The following is a 19,530-nucleotide window of genomic DNA, read 5'->3' on the forward strand; positions in this document are numbered from 1 at the left end:
CCTGTGTTTTCTGGTATGTGTGAATAATACTGGAATCTGTGGCTCGGACTGGTGAGAATCACACTGCAATATGGAATCCACGTGTCTTAGTGAATACGTCATCGGTGCGATATTATGTAAGGTTTGGTTTGAAGAATGGTACATTTTTATCTTTATTTGACTGTATTCAAGGCCTGCTATATACTGTATTACCCTGGTAGATGTCCAAAAACATTGTATTACTATGTCCAAAATACCTTGGTACCTTTATTAGTGTTTTTAAAACAAAAGGTGGTACTATTTTATAACAAAGTAGCATGCATTTAGCGTTACTATAGTAAAATTGAGTCGTCTTATACTGAGGCCGTAACTGGAAATTGTGATGCAAAACCTATGAGATGCAAAGAAATTTTTTTTTTTTTAAATGCTTTTGCATTCGCTTGCAATCTTTTGCGTTCCCCTCACTTGCAAAAGCATGGAAATCAAAATTTTCCTCCCTTCTCATTTTCTGCCCATCATTACTGTGTCCCTTTGGGGCTGCATATGTTTCCAAATGTGCAGTAACATGCCATAATATTATGAGATTTCGTTTCGCAACAACTGAAAGATGTCCAAGGAAAGATTAGCTTTTTTTTAATTGAAATTTAATAAGAACAAAACATATTGTACATACAAGAGTACATTTAACCACATGTCAGGGGTAAGAAAAATACATGAGAAAAAAAAAAAGAGGCATTTTACAGAGAAATAACTTTTTGAAATTGTTTCCAAATATATTTTAACATTAATTTTATATCGTTAGAAATTAGATTTTTTCATTCCTTTTGATTTTATGAATGTAGTAACAGGCAATTATAATTAAATCAAATATATAAAATATATAAAAGATTTTAGCACCATCAAATAAAAAACATTTTAGCATAAAATCATCATCTACAAAGTTAACATGAATCATAGCTTTTCTTTCTACGTAATTATTGAGTTTTTTCCAAAACATTTGGGTCTTGGGAAGCTCCCAAAATAAATGATTAAAAGTCTCAAGGGGAAATTTGTACAAAAAACAACAACAACAAAACAAATTAAAGCGCTGTGCCACAAGTGATTTAACTGGGTCAACTCGATGGAAAATTTTATATGAAACCTCTTTCACTTTATGAGGTGTGTCATCCAAATTTTACTCCAATCAAGATGTTTTTTTTAAAAATAGAATTCCAGTGATTAGTAACACCAAGTATACTTTTTTATTACAAAACAAGCATACCAAACCAAAAGATATTGGATGGGATAAACTGAAAAGTTATAAATATGAAGAAGAAAAAAAATCTGTATAATTGAATAAAACGCCAACATTTTTGATCAACTGTTTAACCCAAATAATTTCCTTTTTAAAAATTCTCAAAAAATATTGATTCGTTTCTAACCCTTATATGTCTATTATTCCAAATGGTACTTTTAAGGGGGGAGAAGTTATGGAAAGATAAACTTATAACCACAGGACTGAACGCAATACTCAAACGGAACCATCGCACACGTTCACGTGTTTCCACACGGAACTATTATTGTGTGTGACGCATTAACGCTGCTCTGCTCACTACGTGCGAATAATGGTCTATCTCAAACTTTCAGGCATCCATCGATTATTGGATATTTACATTATTTCTTACATTTTTTAGGTACGTACTAAACGCGCGACACAGCTCTTATATTAGGTATACATCGGCAGGTTGGTTAGAGCTGCAGTGCGTCTGCGCACTTTATATGATTGACGTTACTTGGATGTAGACTTTTATGCATTAACAACAAATTACAAATATGCATGCTTTATTTTAATATGCAAGTATTTTATATATTCAGATATTGCATTTAAGGTATTTTCATGTATTTTTGTATGTCCACCGGTTAAAATGGAGTCTGGTTGTTTAATCTGCTGTGATTAATGAGATTAATGTGTCCTCCTCGTGTCATGTTGTTAAACCGAGTGTTGATGTTGTAATTAAATGGGTTTCCATGCAGATGATGAATTTCTTCCGCAACCGTCTGGTGGTTTTGGGGCTGGTGTTACTGGCCACGGTGCTGCTGTATCTGCTGCTGCCCTCCATCCGGCAGGGGAGCATGGAACCGTCTCTGGAGGTGCAGCAGCGGATGGGTCTGATGCCCGCCTCTCCTCCTCCGCCGTCCGGCATCAACATCACGGTCAGGACCGGGCAGCTGCCCGGGGACCCGCCGCTCTTCTTCCGGGAGGCTCTACCCGTGGACAGCGCCGGACGACAGATACTGCCCAGGTCATTTTAATTCCAGTTATATAACAGCTAGTGAACTGCCTAGATAAAACTGCAATTTTGGCACGTTCCTACGTGTACAAATTGACGCAATAATCGAAAAGCTTTATACACAGAATATTAAAACTGACTCGTTCCTCAGTTTGTGACGAATACAAATCTAATGGCTTTGTACCTGAATAAAAACCTTAAGTTACACTTTATGTGTTCGTGTTACAGTGGAATTATACATTTAAGTACTGAGTAACAATAATTAACTACCGCCTGGTTTCACAGACAGGGCTTAGATTAAGCCAGGATTAGGACTTAGTTTTAATCAGGACATTTAAGTAGCTTTAATAAACGTGCCTTAGAAAAAAACATTACTGGTGTGCATCTTGAGGCAAAACAATGGCACTGACATATTTTAAGATCTGTCAGGTCAAGTTGCTTTCAGTTAAAACGGTTTAAACATGCATTTTAGTCTGGGATTAGGCTTAAGCCTTGTCTGTGAAACTGGGGGCTAAACGTGCAATTGCCAGGGGGAAAAGGCAGAATTGTGACTAGAAAAACTTCCGGAAACTTCCATACCTTGCCCCTTAGACTTCCTTTGTAAAAGTGTTTCACTATAGCGATATTTTGCTTGCAAAACAGGTTTATCATTTATTGTCAATATGTACATAGCACAGCTCTCACAGTGCAGTACTAACATCAGCATGAAATGGAAATTCACCCTATTTATTTTCTTAATGCATGTTATTGATATTATTGTGAACGATTCATCCATGCATGTTCTTTTTTTTTTTAAATGGGAATTTTTCATCAAAATGTTACATAATGTTCTGGTGAATTGTCAGACAGCTGGTGACGAATGCCAGATTTCTTCAATCATTTAGTCCACATAAACCTGCCCCTTTTTTACAATCCACTGCAAGTTCGCATTCAGATCCATCCAATTAACTAATGGATACAACCAAGGTCCTACTTTCTTTTTTTTTCTTTCTTTTTTTTTTAATAATTTTTGATAATCCGTTTATGTCACAGTACATAAGAAAAGATCTGTCGCTACTGACTGTGGTATTTTAATGGAAACTGTGGTAACCATGGTATTTTCCAATCTTGCTCAATTCTGCAAATAAATATTTTGATTCCATATGACCTATTGTTATGCTGAGTTTCAGTAAGTGTATCTTCTCGTCCTCAGGCTGCAGATGGTGCTGCTTCATGGGCAGGCCTTCACCTCTAAGACCTGGGAGGAGTTGGGCACCCTCAGCCTACTGGCGTCCAACGGGTACCAGGCCCTCGCGCTCGACCTGCCCGGTATGAGCTCTGTAAACTTATAAGTAGGGCTGCCCCATAATAGTCAACTAAACGTTAGTCGATAAGAAGAGGCTTAGTCGACCAACATTTTTTTAGTCAGTTAGTCGCAGAAATAAAACTCCACAGGAAGTGGTGAAGTCACGCTGTCCGTGAGGGTCAGATCATTAATGGCGGTTCCTTGTGGTAATTACAGTATGATGGGCGGGAAATCCAAACGTTCGCCTATCATCCATCAACCTCAGATATGGCTTATCATTGGAAACATGCAAGTTGTAGAAACTACATGGCCGCTCACTCTAATGTTAACCTAGATAAAGGTGCGCTATTATAAGGCGCATATTCAAGTGTTTGTTCAGACTGCATGACACGCAGACATACGGCGCGTCACTCTTTTTTCCTGACTTTTTTCCTGGTTTTTGTCCTGATAGAATTTTTTTTCCTGATAACAGCAGAAACAACTCTGTCATTTTTGTTTATACAGAAAAGAGTAATGCATCATTTGAAATTTTTTATTCGCGTAAACTCATAGTTACAACAAAACTTTGTGCTTTTGTAAAATAAAGAAAACAAACAGGATGAGCTTTCTGCCGCCTCGGTCTTCGTGAACTGGAGCGCGTCACAAAAATGAACTGAAACTCATCGTATAGGCTACTTGCCTCACAGACATGAGAAATATATCTATAGAAAGCTCAAAATATCTACTTTTGGACAAACCGATTCAAATCGAAAACAAATACTCTCTGATTATGTAATCTATATGAAAGTTGCATTTCTCTCTAAAGGCGTGTTCACTAGGCTACTGCGGAGAAGGCGAGTCAGCATCGTCAACTTCATCTTTGCACCCGGCACTAATAGTTTATTAGTAAATTATTAAAATGTCTCCTTGCTATTTTTTCCGACATATTCATAATCATTACTTTTGCCAGTGCTTTCTGGAAAGCTTAATGCGTGCACTTGAGCGCGGAATATATTACGCCTCTATTAAACGTTCATTATGGTTTAGCATTCGCCAGTGCATATTTATGTAATTAAATTAATATAAACATGCGATTAGTTGACTAATAGATAGACTACTAGTTGACTAGAAAAATCTTTAGTCATTACTGTATTAATCTTCTTGATATGTAACCGACTCGCTCCTTCTCAGGTTTCGGGAATTCTCCAGATTCAGAGTCGGTAAAGTCGGATCAGAGCCGCGTGGACCTGCTAAAGCGTTTTCTGGAAGCTCTGGGCGTGCGAGCGCCGGTGTTACTGAGCCCGTCTATGAGCGGCCATTACGCACTGCCGTTCCTCCAGAAACACAGCTCCCAGCTGCACGGTTTTGTGCCCATCGCCCCCGTGGGCACCCGCGGCATCACCCCACAGCAGTACCGCGACATCCAGGTGCCGTGTTTCTTTCTAATCATCTCATACTTAGGAATTCCTTGACCTGTTTTAACTCTCACTTCCTGTATGTATGACAGACTCCAACGCTGATCATATATGGGGAGTTAGACACCAACCTGGGCGCCCAATCGCATAAGAACCTGATTCAGCTGCCCCATCACACCGCGGTGAAGCTGGCGGGAGCACGACACGCCTGTTACATGGACAAACCCCGCGAGTTCCACCGCGCTCTGCTCGACTTCCTCAGCAAACTCGACTGAGGGACGGAACGAGTCAAACGATTGTGTGGGAAAGACTACTAGAAGAAAAAGAGAGACGTGAGAAAAGAAAATGATGAACAGGGCTGTGGTGTAGCTGTAAATCCAGTCCTGAAACCTAAAACACCGGAATGTTCTATCACGCATCTGTCCATCCACATCAACTCACTCCTTATTATTTCCCTTTTATTAATATATATAAAACAATCAAATCTTCTGCAGGATTACTATAGGACAGCTTCTTTTGTAGATTGTAAACATCTTCTTTTATAGGTTTCTACACTGTTGCCATGGATCCCTCTTGTTTTTACTGTTGTTACTGTAACAGCCTGCCTAAAGGTTGTTATGGTTTCCAGTCTGAGGGTTGTTCTGTAATGCAGCTGCCATGGTTTCCAGTCTTGAGGGGTGTTCTGTAATGCAGCTGCCATGGTTTCCAGACTGACGGGTGTTCTTTAATGCAGTTGCCATGGTTTCCAGACTGACGGGTGTTCTGTAATGCAGCTGCCATGGTTTCCAGACTGACGGGTGTTCTTTAATGCAGTTGCCATGGTTTCCAGTCTGAGGGATGTTCCTGTAACACTATCGTCATGATTTCCAGTCTGACATTTATTCCATAACACTGTCACCATGGTTTCTGGTCTGATGGATGTTCCTGTAACACAGTTGCGTAGGTTCCTTTCTGACGGTCTGATGGTTTCTAGTCTGACAGTTGCTCCAATAACATGGTTGCCATGGTTTCCAGACCGAGAAATGTTCTTGTAAATCAGTTGCCATGGTTTACAGTCTGACAGTTGTTCCTGTAACATGGTTGCCATTTCCAGTCAGACAGTTGTTCCTGTAACATGGTTGCCATGGTTTCCAGGCTGAGACATGTTCCTGTAAATCGGTTGCCATGGTTTCCAGTCTGACAGTTGTTCCTATAACACAATTGCCATGGTTTCCAGTCTGACAGTTGCTCCAATAACACAGTTGCCATGGTTTCCAGTCAGACAGTTGTTCCTGTAACATGGTTGCTATGGTTTCTAGTCTGACAGTTGTTCCTATAACACAGTTGCCATGGTTTCCAGTCAGACAGTTGTTCCTGTAACATGGTTTCCGGGCTGATAAATGTTCCTGTAAATCGGTTGCCATGGTTTCCAGTCTTACAGTTGTTCCTATAACACAAAGCTGCCATGGTTTCCAGTCTGACAGTTTCTCCAATAACATGGTTGCCATGGTTTCCAGTCTGACAGTTGTTCTTATAACACAGTTGCTATGGTTTTTAGTCTGACAGTTGTTCCTATAACACAGTTGCCATGGTTTCCAGTCGGACAGTTGTTCCTGTAACATGGTTTCCGGGCTGATAAATGTTCCTGTAAATCGGTTGCCATGGTTTCCAGTCTGACAGTTGTTCCTATAACACAGTTGCCATGGTTTCCAGTCTGACAGTTTCTCCAATAACATGGTTTCCAATCTGACAGTTGTTCCTATAACACAGTTACCACGATTTCCAGCCTGACAGTTGCTCCAATTACATGGTTGCCAACCATGGTTTCCAGTCTGACAGTTGTTCCTATAACACAGTTGCTATGGTTTCCAGTCTGACACTTGTTCCTATAACAGTTGCCATGGTTTACAGTCTGACAGTTGTTCCTATAACACAGTTGCCATGGTTTCCAATCTGACAGTGGCTCCAATAACATGGTTCCCATGGTTTCCACCCTGAGGATTGTTCCTGTAACTCAGCTGCCATGTTTTTTGGTCTTGGGCTGTTCCTATTGTAATGTTGCCATGGTTTCCTGTCTGAGGGTTGTTCTTATAATATGACATGGTTTCCTGTAACAGCAAGAGTCACATAATGCCAAAAATCATTGTCATATATAACCCTACATCTCAAATTAGCTTGACAGGAAACTGGAGTCTTCAATCCCACAAGAACATCTCTGAGAAATAAACGGTATTTGTCATTTTCGGTTCGTATATGTTTGTTTTATCGTTGAGTGAAGTCCAGAGGGTTCATACCAGCAGTTGGCACATACGTATCACTGAATGTAGCATGTCAATGTGTGGATGACTCACTATACGGTTTTAGATGCTCGAAAACAGAGAGAAAGGTTGCAGTATTGGATGCCTGTCATGCCTGTAAATTACATTTTTCATTTTCAGTAGTTGCCAGATTTGAACTGGCAGTAGTTTAGTCCTCGCAATAAAAGAGAATTTCCTGAGACTGCAGAGAAGAAAAATTGTTCATTAAATGATAGTGGTATTACATTACTAGACCTAAAAATGTAGGTTTTCATTACATATTTATTATTTATTGCTTAAAGCTACTTCATGACAGAAACTGTAATGTGTGTGGTATTTATGTGCTGTGGTCTGTTGTTTTTTTTGTTTTGTTTATAGCTTGTAAATATGAATATGTTGTAGAGGACAGTGAGGCACATTTGACCTGTGAATATTTCAGACATCCCAAATCTTCAACCTGAAGGAATTTGTCATTGGACTGAATTCAAATTCCTGTGTGCATGAACCATGCTTTTGTTCAATGCAAAATAAAATTCTTTAACATTGATGTTTTGCGTTTGTGATTTAATGGACATGCACACGAGATACGTCCAAAAATTGTAAGTGGTCTGTCATCTGTAATGTAGTTAAAAACCACTCCATTTTAACTGGCTTATTCCATAAACACCCTATTAGGGCTTCAAAGTTCAAGTGTACTAAATTAAGTAGTATGTGAAAAACAGTAAGCCAACAGTGTAGTGTGTCCTACTACATAGTATTCGAAAAACAGTAGGTGAAAACTCCCCGGATGACCTACTACTACTTCCAACGAGATTCTGAAGAGCACATTCGATGGACACTTTACTATCCCATGAGGCCACGGGAGAGGATTTGTGAATGGCAGTAGCTGCGTCTTAATTACTTCATGACCACTAAAAAAAGGATGTTCTATATAGTATGAGTGTGTGTAGTATGAATGTAATCTGTACGTACTACATTAGCCATGTTGTCATTATCATGTGACCTACCACTGTCAGTTACGTCGCTTTACTGCCATTCACAAATCCTCTTCTGTGGCCTCATGGGATAGTAAAGTGTTCATTATATGCACACTTCAGAATCTTGCCGGAAAAGTAGGTCATCCAGGTACTTTTTGCCTACTCTTTTGTGAGTACTTGGAATTCGGACAAACTTATTTAGTCACATACTGTTTTTCGCCTTCTATATAGTAGGCAAGTATGCGATTTCGGATGCAGCCAGTGACACTGGTAGGTCACGTGACAGTAACAACATGGAGGATTTAATACGTCCAGACTCCGATACTGTCCATAATATCTGATAATATCCATAGAAGTACATTCAAATTAAAATGTAGCAACTACTCAGTATGCGATTTTGGATGCAGGGAAAGTTTATCAAATAAATAAGACAAGCAGTGGTGATTTCTGGTTAAACTATAAATATATATAATATTATTAATAGGCGTATAAGTGTTTTTTCCGTGAACTTCAAAGAAAATAGAGGAAAACATAAAAATTAAGCTAAACGGCTAAAGTTAAAGGTAAAATAGTTTATATAATAAATATAGGCCAAAATAAAATTGTATTTTAAATATATTGGCTTTAGTGGCTTTTTACTCGTATATTCGTGTTTTGACCAGAGCCGTTAAATATGACGTCTCTGGTTTTGACCACGTGTGCGGGCCAGGCGGAATCGAATGATGCCGACGTCATCACGCACACCATGCGTCTCTCTTCGGGAAGATGGCCTCTGCTGTGTACATGATGCCAAACTGAATGGACGGAAAACAAACCGATATTCCTAATATTCCCCCCTCTTCCCTCCTCTATATCCCGCTCCGCATCCATGCACACGCGTTTACGTTAAAAAGAACCCGATTTTAACCTAGTGTGAAGAACTAGGATGATAATATGACCCAGAAAAAGAAGAAGCGAGTGAATCGCAGTTTGTTACTGGCGAAGAAAATCATCATCAAGGATGGAGGAACGGTGAGTGTTTAAATCTAACCACAATAAACACTTAGACACGACGATTTAGGTCTTAAGTTAGACGTGTACATCATTATTATGATAATGTTTGAAAGAAAAAATGCTTTGAGGATATACGTTATTGGAGGAGTGTAACTTCAAATCTTGTCATTCATCATGGCTGTAAACATCAGCATTTACTTCCTGTAATTACCAATAAATCAAACCAGCACGCATACATTTCAAAATTAACCATTTTAATCACGACATGCGTTATTATAATAATGTTCAGATGGTTTGATGACACATTAGAGGGGGTTAAAGATGTCAAGCTCATCTGTCATTATTCATGGCTGGCTGTAAATAAAATTTATGTTATATGGTTCTCTATTATGATGAAATTCAAACAAAATATCAATAAAAATTATCGTAGTATTGCTAGGCATAGAGTTACCATGTATTTTTGCGTTGTACCAAGGTAATTTCATGCTATTTCTTATGCAAATAACATGGTAGATAATCATTATTATGCTATATATCAAAGCACATTGTTATTGTTATAGTAATGCTACAGTATGATTTGTAAAGATAGATATGTGAAACTTGTCTGTCAGATATCTATTGGATATGAATGTATTTGTCATGAAATGTAGGCCTATCTCTTGAAAGTATTTATAAAAATATAATTTTAGTTTGTTTATGTGCTTTTGTTATTTATTTTTATCTCAAATTGATTTAATAATTTTAGAATTTCAACTTAAGCTAGTTTTATTTTTAAGCTAGTGTTAGTTATCAAAGCAATATTTCTATATATTTTGTTTTATTTCAGCTTCATATCTATTACTGAAAATAATTTTTTATTATTTTAGGGGCCATTTTCACGACACCGTTTTCAACTAAAAATATAATTCATTTACACAACGACAGCGTTTTGGGGGCCAAAAAAAAAAAAAGGAGGTGCAAGTGTTTGAAAACGATACCGTTATCGTCTCGTAACTACAAAAGCAAATTTGTGAAAACCGTGACATCATGCACATGTATAGAGAGCCTAAGTCCCACCCCTCCGCTTCCGGCTCATGGGACCTTAGTTATTTCGGAAAAAATATGTATGGTAGTCAATGGCGAGAGACAACTTATCTTTTTATTCCGTCTGAACTGTGCCCTGAATTACACATATGATGTTTGTCAATTTAAAAGATAATTATGAAAGTCAAGAAAGTCGCAGTTTGTCATAAAACAGAAGAGTAACATTTAGTTTTATGTCAAAATATCTCAATGAACTACATCTCTCGTCTCGCACTATGTACGTATGTGTGCAGTCTGGTACAAAACACTCAGGCATGACGGCATGACGGCGTAACGTTACGATTATAACTTAAGTCTTATAACGTAAGACTATAGAAAAAATGACAGACGTTAGCTTCAGTAAAGATAGCTTCATTCATTGAGAGAAAAGGTATGATGTCACATGTGCGCCTTTTGGGTTTGTAGTCTTTGTAATTACGTATTTTCACAGTCTTGTACCTCAACAGTTTTACATCAAACTGCGACTTTCTTGACCTTAAAATGTATCTTTTAAATTGTCAAACATGTGTAATTCAGGGCACAATTCAAACGAGATCAAAATATTTGTTGTCTCTTGCCATTGACTGCCATACAATATTTTTCCGAAATAAGGTCCCATGGTGGTCCACCGGAAGGGGAGGGACTTAGGCTCTTTATTGTGTGTTCAGTCTTTAGGCGTGTAGAGTTTCTTTACAAAGGGACATCGCCATCTACTGGCCTGGCATGAATAATACAGCGTTTTTAATCTTTTTCGTGGATCTGTGTGAATGGGATCGTTTCAAACTTTTCTGTTATTAGTACATCGTTGTCGTGTAAACGTGCCCTTACAATACTGCCTGAAAACTTCCATTTCTTTACAAATAGGCCATTGATAATAAACATTGTAAGGGTCAATGGGTTTGTCTGAAATGCTTAAAAACTCAGTTATAGGCAAAAGCGTATGAGCGTTTTTGTCCTGTTCACTGGCTGTCAAGATCAGTTACAATTTCGTTTGGTTATCAAAATTGTAGTCTATATATGGTCCAAATTTGAACCTAGTTGCTCTAGTTTCTTTTTTATGTTTCTTTTTCCTTTTTTAATAAGTTTGATCTTGCCTACAGTACCTAATAAGCCAGAATCAGCACAGGTTGGCACCTTAAAAAATATTGCGTGAACGTCTTAATCTCTCGTTGGAAGGATTAGGCCGCAAACAGACCTTATCTGTTGTGAAGCTTTATGGATGTTTAATAATGCCGGTTGGTTTCCTCACATGTTCTTCACCGTCTCTGGTTCTTCTCTCTCCAGCCTCAGGGCTTCGGCGCCCCCAGCGTTTATCATGCTGTTATCGTCATATTTCTGGAGTTCTTCGCTTGGGGTTTGCTGACAGCACCTACTTTGGGAGTAAGTTGTGGTTGTTTTAAACAGAAATAAGCTTGTTTTGTATGAAGAAAAACATCGTAATGGAAGCGAGATTTTATTTTCATATCAAGTGTCGTGTTTAGAAACCCTTTTTATTCCCCTGTTATTATATTGAGTAATGTGATCATGTAAAAAAGTTCAAAATACACTTGCATAACCGATGCTGTTTTTGTGTCATGTGACTGCAGGCTCTTCATGAAACATTCCCGAAACACACGTTTCTCATGAATGGCTTGATTCAGGGCGTTAAGGTATCATCTTTGACTTTATCCTGTAAAAGATCTATTATTGAGTCGAGTTCATAATTCATCAACTGCTTGCTTTTGTTCACAGGGCCTGCTGTCGTTTCTAAGTGCTCCTCTGATTGGTGCTCTGTCAGACGTGTGGGGAAGGAAGTCCTTTCTTTTGCTCACTGTGTTCTTCACGTGTGCTCCAATTCCTTTAATGAAGATCAGCCCGTGGTACGGTACCTTTCTCTTTTTTTAGACACAAAACTAAATATTTTGTATATCTATTTGGTAAAAAAAATTACAATAAGATCTCATTTGTTAACAGTAGTTAACTTAATGCATTAGCTAATATGATCAAACAATGAGCAATATATCTTTTAAGGTTTTAATAATCTTTGTTTGTTAAAATATAACTGTTTGTTTGTTCATGTTAGTTCACAGTGCATTAACTAATGTAAATGTTAAAGTTAAATTTTGATGTTAATAATGTATTAATAAATGTTGATATACATTAGCTCAAATTAATCCTGTAGAAGTGTTCGTTCTTAGTCCATGTTAACTAATGAAACCTCATTGTAAAGTGTGACCATTTATTTCTGTGCATACAATAAAATAAAACGAAATGTATACATTTAATTTTAATTTAATATAATTTAATTTAATAAAAAAAATCAATTATACATTGAAATGAGTTGAATATCTGAATGTATTTGTTCTGACAACAGTTAATTTAGTATGATTTATTTACTATATTTATTAATACTTTTAATTTGCTTTTATTTTCAATTTCAAATTGTTAGTAGTTTAATAACATGCTTTTGTCATTTTTATTCATTTTAAAAATTTCAGTTTAGCTTTGATTAATTTTATTTCAGTTTTAATTTTAGTAATTTGGCCAATATATTAAAGCAGATAAATAATGTATTATTTCCTTAAGCTGAGACACTTAAAGGTATACTACACCGATTAGCAGCATTAAGCTTTGTATCAGTAGAAACCCGGTAGTATTTTCGAATGACCGTGCTTCCCTCCCTCATGTCCCCCTGAGACGAGAGATTTCTGTATTGTGTGTCTGAAAAAAAAACTCAGATGACGCAAAAATCGGCATTTAGCATCATCGGAAGCTTTTTTGTCCAGAGGCGAGAGACTCCAGCCAGTAGGAGGAGCTCGTTCCGCATGTTTATCTCACGATAAAACGGCGTGTTTTCAGTTTCGAGTCGACTAGTAGCCTAGTTGTATCATTTCTTCCGATACTGCCCTCTGTAACCGGTAGGCGTGGCTTGGGAGTGTCCTCGTAGGGCAGCGAAGCAAGTGCATTCTGGGAGTTGTTGTCTTTCATCCACATGAGCCAAAAATACATTTTCTGGCTTTTCTCAGTCTAGAAGTAAAATAATTTCACATTTCTACTACATAAATGACCCAATTGAAATACACATTCATCTTTCCAGCGGTGAAATATCCCTTTAAGTTCGTCATGTTTTTTAATTACCTGAAATATGATTAGAATCATAATGGACAGGAAAATACAGTTCAGTGCAACATGTGCAGCGCAAGTTTGTCATATAGGCTACATAAAATGATACTGAGAACACTGCTTAAAGAGCCCAAATATCTCATCGATATATCTGTCTGTTTTGAATTTTGTAATACATATGCACATCTTAAATCACATGCAAAGAAATGTTAAAGTGTTCTTCTTGTGTTTCAGGTGGTACTTTGCCGTTATCTCTGTATCTGGGGTGTTTGCCGTTACCTTCTCGGTTATATTCGCCTATGTGGCCGACATCACTCAAGAGCATGAGCGCAGTATGGCTTACGGCATGGTGCGTATAACCCATCAACACATCATCATCATCATCATCATCATCTCTCTTTATGCCTCTCTTTTTTTTTTTTTGCATTTACGTGTCTGTGCTTTTTCTAAAAGGTCTCTGCCACGTTTGCGGCGAGTCTCGTGATCAGCCCGGCCATCGGCGCGTATCTGAGTCAGGTTTATGGAGACAGTCTGGTGGTGGTTCTGGCTTCTGCCATCGCTATGCTGGACATCTGCTTTATCCTGGTGGCCGTGCCCGAGTCGCTTCCGGAAAAGATGAGGCCGGCGTCATGGGGCGCCCCCATCTCGTGGGAACAAGCTGACCCCTTTGCTGTAAGTAGATTTGACTTCTTTGGGAAAAGTGGATTGTAATATTATTGCACCAAGCAAGTTCAGTCCAGTCAAGTCCCCAACCGGTTCCTACCGAATAATGGAATTTATTACAGATGTTAAAAGCACTGCAGATGCAGAACCTTCAGCATGAGTGTGGCTGGAAACATTTATTGTTTATTTTAAAAAGGGAGAATGGCACAACACTTTGCTCATATCCTGTGTGGTTTTCAATAGGGAAGTCTTTTTTTTTTCCACCCATTTAGCCCTCCACAGTTTAAGGTGTTGACATAATGGAGTTTTTAAAGCTGCATCATATCTGTACGGTGCTTACGCATGTCATATAGAGCTGTTTTCACACGTGGTTTGCTCTGAAGAGTTCCTGCGAAGCCTGTTACAGTTTTCCACCACAGTGTTCTTGGTTTTGATTGGTTAATGTGTTCCTCTCAATTTTAGAAGAGACAGGTCTGTTAAACATGTGGTCTCAAAGCACATAAACGAATGCAAATTGAACCATCTCAACGTATCAGGGTTGCGATACCTTTACAAATAGGGATACATCAATATTAAAATTCCACCTGATGCAGATTTTTATAATGCATTGTATTACATGGGCCAATAAACTGATAAATGGCTGATATTAAACACTAAAACTAAAATCAGTTATTTTAAATGCATTATAATAGTATTTTAAAGGATTCATTTTACAGTATTACATAATAAAGTGTTTAAAACTGTTACATTGGGTTAGGGTTATAAACAGGAATCTGTTTCTCTCTACAGTCTCTGAGGAAGGTGGGTCAAGACTCGACGGTTCTGCTCATCTGTATAACAGTGTTCCTGTCGTATCTGCCTGAAGCGGGACAATACTCTAGCTTCTTCCTCTATCTCCAGCAGGTTTGTCAACGGACAGATTTGGTTTATCTCTGTGGTTAATCTTTAACTCCTTTTTAATTGTTTAGTGGGTCAGGTCTAGTTTAAAAAAAAAATCCTGATAAGAAACAGGACTGTAAAGTTTTATTGTTTTACCCTCATTTACCCTTATCCAGATAATGGGATTTTCCCCTGAAAGTGTTGCAGCGTTCATCGCTGTTCTAGGATTGCTGTCTATTGTGGCACAGGTCAGTCGGATACATGCTAATAAAGGATTTTTACTTCATTATTTTATATGGGGGATGATGCTGAATGTGACTTTTCTTTCCACCTACAGACTGTAGTGTTAAGTTTACTCATGCGTTCCATCGGGAACAAGAACACAATTTTGCTGGGCCTGGGATTTCAGATTCTGCAACTTGCCTGGTACGGGTTCGGATCTGAGCCATGGTAAGACCAAAAGCCTCAGTGTTAAATAATATTTTTTTTTTTTTTTTTTTTTTTTTAATAATGGCATAAATTATGCCATTTTTCTTTTTCAGTTAAACTGTTGCTTTAAGAGTAATGTAAACATTTAATGAGTTTTTACTAATGAAATCGTTTCTAATTTCCAGGATGATGTGGGCGGCCGGAGCCGTTGCCGCCATGTCTAGTATCACTTTCCCTGCTGTTAGCGCCCTGATTTCCCGCACAGCTGATCCGGATCAACAAGGTAGGTTTTCTTGAAGTGAAGTTACATATTCTCTGAGGCCGACTGCTAAAGCTCATGTCTCTGTAGGCGTGGGTCAGGGTATGGTTACGGGAATCCGTGGGCTGTGTAACGGTTTGGGTCCGGCCCTCTACGGTTTCATCTTCTACATCTTTCATGTCGAGTTGGACCAAGTTCCGGAGAAAGACCAGGATATACCGCATCACCATGATCCCCACCAACAGGTAAGTTACCGCACATCGTTGCATTTAAACTGAACTGTTGAATGATGTTTGTTGTTTTTAGGTTTGTTTTAATGGTAGAGTTTTTTTTTTTATAATAGTTAAACTAAACTAAAGTTAAAATGCTGAAGTCTAATGCAGCTAAACAACACTCAAGTATAAAATACTTGCAAACAATTTTTCATAGCATTGCATAATTTTTTTGAAAAAAAGTTGGATACCTGAATGAATTTGCAATTACAAACAAAACCTAGCCTCCACAAATCAAACAGAATAAATTTGTTTTAAGTCATTCTTAAACCATTTGCAAGAATTCAAGCAGGACGTGTTTGTTGTTAATTGTTTGTAGAATCATTCGTAAGAATTGATGCATAACCAATTTGTTTATTTTGTTTGTAAATAAAATATAATTTGTTTAATTTTTGTTATTCTCTGAAAAAGTTATATACCTGAAAAAATGGTTGAATACCTAATTTGTGCAAATTGCTTGTAAAACCATTCTTAAGAAGTCAAGCATTTAAATGTAAAAATTTCTTAACTAGCTGCAAGAATTCAAGTTGAACAAATTTGTGTAAATTGTTCCTAAAACTCTTCTTAAATCAAGAAAAATACATTTCAATAATTTGTAAAACTATTTGCAAGCAGAATAAGTTTGTTAAATATTCGTTGAACCATTAGTTAGAATTTGAGTAGAACCAAATAGTAAAATTTGCAGAATTGTCATTATTCGTAAATATTTTGATACTTGAAGGAATTGTGCAATACCAATTTGTGTAAAATTTTCATAAATTTGTGGAATTTTCGTTATTCTCTGAAACAAATTAAATACTTGAAAAATTGTTGAATACCTGAAGGAATTATTCAGTACCAATTTGTGTAAATTGCTCGTAAAACTATTTCTTAAGTTTGAGTAAAAACTCAAGCAGAATGAGTTTGTTGTTAATTGTTCGTAAAACCATTCGTTAGAATTTGAGTAGAACCAAATTCTTTGAAAATATTTGGATACTTGAAGGAATTGTGCATTATCTATTTGTGTAAATCGCTCATTAAACTATTCTTAAGAAGTCAAGAAGAATAAATAGTTCGTAAAACTCTTTGCAAGGATTTAAGCAGAGCAAATTTATGTAAATTGTTCATGAAACTATTTTTAAGTCCAGAGAAAAACACTTAAATAGTTTGTAAAACAATTTGCAAGAAAACAAGCAGAATGAGTTTAACTGTTCGTAGAATCTTTCAAAAGAATTTGAGCAGAAACAGTTTGTATAAATTGTTTGTAAAATTGCACATTTTTTATAATTCTCAAAAAATATATATATATTTGGATACTTTATTGACAAATTGTGGAGTACCAATTTGTGTAAACCATTCTTAGGAAGTAAATAGTTTGTAAAACTATTTGCAAGAATTTAAGCCAAACAAATCTCTGTAAATCATCAGTAAACAAATTTCTAAATATTTGTTATCCAAGGAATTAAAAACTCATTCCTGCCTCCACGTGTGAAAATGAGTGAATCATCACTGTACGGACTTTCATGCACAGTGTGAAGGAGTTCATAGAGATGCATTTAAAAAAGTCATGCGCATATTCAACGTTACGAACATTTGGGTGTAAATAGGCCTCAACAGACAGTTTTGGGAAGAGGTCTTGCCATTGTGTTAACCGTGTTCCCGCCTCATGTGTTCTCCTCACAGAGTGCAATAATCCCAGGCCCGCCGTTCCTCTTCGGCGCGTGTTCTGTGCTGCTGGCGCTCCTGGTGGCTCTTTTTATTCCCGAACACCCCCATATGGGCACTCGTGCGGGCAGCTGGAAGAAGCCCACATCACCCCACGGGCACTCGCACAGTCCCCACCCACCCGGAGAGGCCAAAGAGCCCCTCCTACAGGACACTAACGTGTGATTGGGTGTTTCCATGTGGTCGTATTGGCCACGCCCCCTAACCGTTGAGAAACGGACTGCGCATGGAGGCTGTTGTCATTTATTGAAACGTAAAGCTATATCGAAGGCATGCACAGTCTTGCACCTAGAGCTCTACCTTCCTGCAGAGTTTTGAACTTGCTAATTAAGCATGAAAATTACTGACAGGTGTGTGAACTCTGCAAGAAGGAAAGTCTCTGAGTAAGACTAGGCGTCCCTATTGTATCATGAATAGAGCACCACTTTTTAAAAGAAATGTATATAGAAGAACATATATTTAACGATGGTTCTGTCCAAAGGCACTATTGCAATGGCTTGTATTTATTCTTTTTTTTTTTTTTTTGCCTTTTTTCTTTTCTTTTTAACGTTGCTCTTTTTTTGATTATATAGTTCTTCATTTACCATAGCTCACTCAGGGACATTAACCCGGTCAGGAATGTTTCCGGACACAAGGTGTTCTCCTTATCAGAAGGGCCTAGCGAGAACATACTTGCATACATACAAACAACAGGCGTCATTCATGAAACGCAAGCAGAACGAATTTGTGCAAATCGCTTGTAAAACTATTCGCAAAAATTATTATGGGAAAAAAAATCGTTTTCTAAAACTATTTGCGTAGAACAATTTTTTCCAAACCATTCGTAAGAATTTCAGCCAAGCGAGTTTGTGTAAACCGTTCGTAATCTACTTGCAAGATTTTGAGTGGAACAGATTGGTGTAAACCATTCATTAAACTAATTACAAAATTTGAGGAAATCAGTCGTAAAACCATTTGTAAGAATTCATACCGAAAGAATTTCTGTTTGTAAAAACATTCATACGAATTCAAGTTGAATGATTTATGTAAATTGTTTGCAAAACTCTCGAGTTTGAAATTGTTCGTATAAGAATTTAAGCAGAGCGAATTTCTGTAAATCACTCGTAAAACTTTCGATGGAGTTCATGAAATTCGCTTGTCGTTCTTGAGGCCCAGTGACCTTTTTTTTAGGGAGCATAATTGTACGGATTTCCACGTGAATGGCCTTAACGGAGTTCAGTTTCAGACTTTCAGACAAACATTGCATTGGAATGATTGTGGTACAGCTTTAAAGTTTCTTTTTTCTTGTTGTTGTTTGTTTAAGCTGATGCCTGTTTTCTTTATACCACTTAGAATCAATGGTGCCTTCCCCAGCTTAAATTGTGTTGTTGACGGAAACTGGTGAATTTAAGTGATGCGTGTAACTTCCGATTGGTAGTTCTGATCAGCCTCAGCCTTTCTTATACAACTGAAGTTGAGTTTCGTAAAACAGCGCTAGAGCTGACTCCAAACCAGTAGTGAAACTGAAATACATGGTGCATCATTTGTCTGGATTCGCTTTGGCCTTGTGTAGAAACATTCTTTTACGAAAAATATGTACGTTTACGCAAAACACTTCCTAAATGCCAACTGACAAAGTAACATTTGAGAAAAAGGTGAAATTTGCCAGTGGCCTTTCTATATTTTTTGGTTTTCATAGAGACAGATGAATGGCTTGTTTTAAGATACATTTGACCAAATTTATATTTTATTGACATAAGACAGATGAGTTCATCTGTAATATTAGTTGTGTGCTTTGGATATTTATGAGATGATTTCCTGTAATATATTCTGTTCGTCTCAGAATACAGTGTGCTTTTTTTTTTTATGTTCTGTGCTTTTGTTGTGCCGTCTTCATTATAAATTTTAACATGGTGTATCGTTTTTTTGACCAACCAATGTAAATATGTCAAAGTATCTAAAACATGCATTTCAATAAAAGTTGAATATTTTTGCTGTATGTGCGAT

The 19,530-nt window shown here is 37.4% G+C and overlaps 2 protein-coding genes across 4 annotated transcripts; both read left to right on the plus strand.

The window, feature by feature from the left end:
• The first annotated feature begins 1,498 nt into the window (after positions 1 to 1,498).
• On the plus strand, positions 1,499 to 7,751 carry abhd14a (abhydrolase domain containing 14A). Of its 3 annotated transcripts, none has more exons than XM_082138385.1 (5): positions 1,499 to 1,652; positions 1,993 to 2,261; positions 3,442 to 3,557; positions 4,705 to 4,940; positions 5,021 to 7,751. In XM_082138385.1, exons 2-5 carry the CDS (start codon positions 1,993 to 1,995, stop codon positions 5,201 to 5,203), a joined length of 804 nt encoding a protein of 267 aa, XP_081994511.1. In that variant the 5' UTR covers positions 1,499 to 1,652; the 3' UTR covers positions 5,204 to 7,751. The 3 variants fall into 3 exon arrangements, with proteins under 3 accessions (XP_081994511.1, XP_081994513.1, XP_081994512.1); XM_082138387.1 differs by having other exon boundaries at positions 1,532 to 1,656; XM_082138386.1 differs by having other exon boundaries at positions 1,535 to 1,702.
• Positions 7,752 to 8,916: 1,165 nt separating this feature from the next.
• mfsd14a1 (major facilitator superfamily domain containing 14A 1) lies at positions 8,917 to 19,522 on the plus strand. Its single transcript, XM_082137737.1, has 12 exons — positions 8,917 to 9,192; positions 11,521 to 11,616; positions 11,823 to 11,885; positions 11,968 to 12,095; positions 13,573 to 13,687; positions 13,792 to 14,010; positions 14,791 to 14,904; positions 15,057 to 15,128; positions 15,218 to 15,330; positions 15,495 to 15,592; positions 15,659 to 15,813; positions 17,503 to 19,522. Exons 1-12 carry the CDS (start codon positions 9,115 to 9,117, stop codon positions 17,707 to 17,709), a joined length of 1,458 nt encoding a protein of 485 aa, XP_081993863.1. The 5' UTR covers positions 8,917 to 9,114; the 3' UTR covers positions 17,710 to 19,522.
• Positions 19,523 to 19,530: the final 8 nt, after the last annotated feature.

This window comes from Leuciscus leuciscus (genome assembly GCF_965113295.1).
Source record: "Leuciscus leuciscus genome assembly, chromosome: 15".
Taxonomy (NCBI): Eukaryota; Metazoa; Chordata; class Actinopteri; order Cypriniformes; family Leuciscidae; genus Leuciscus; species Leuciscus leuciscus.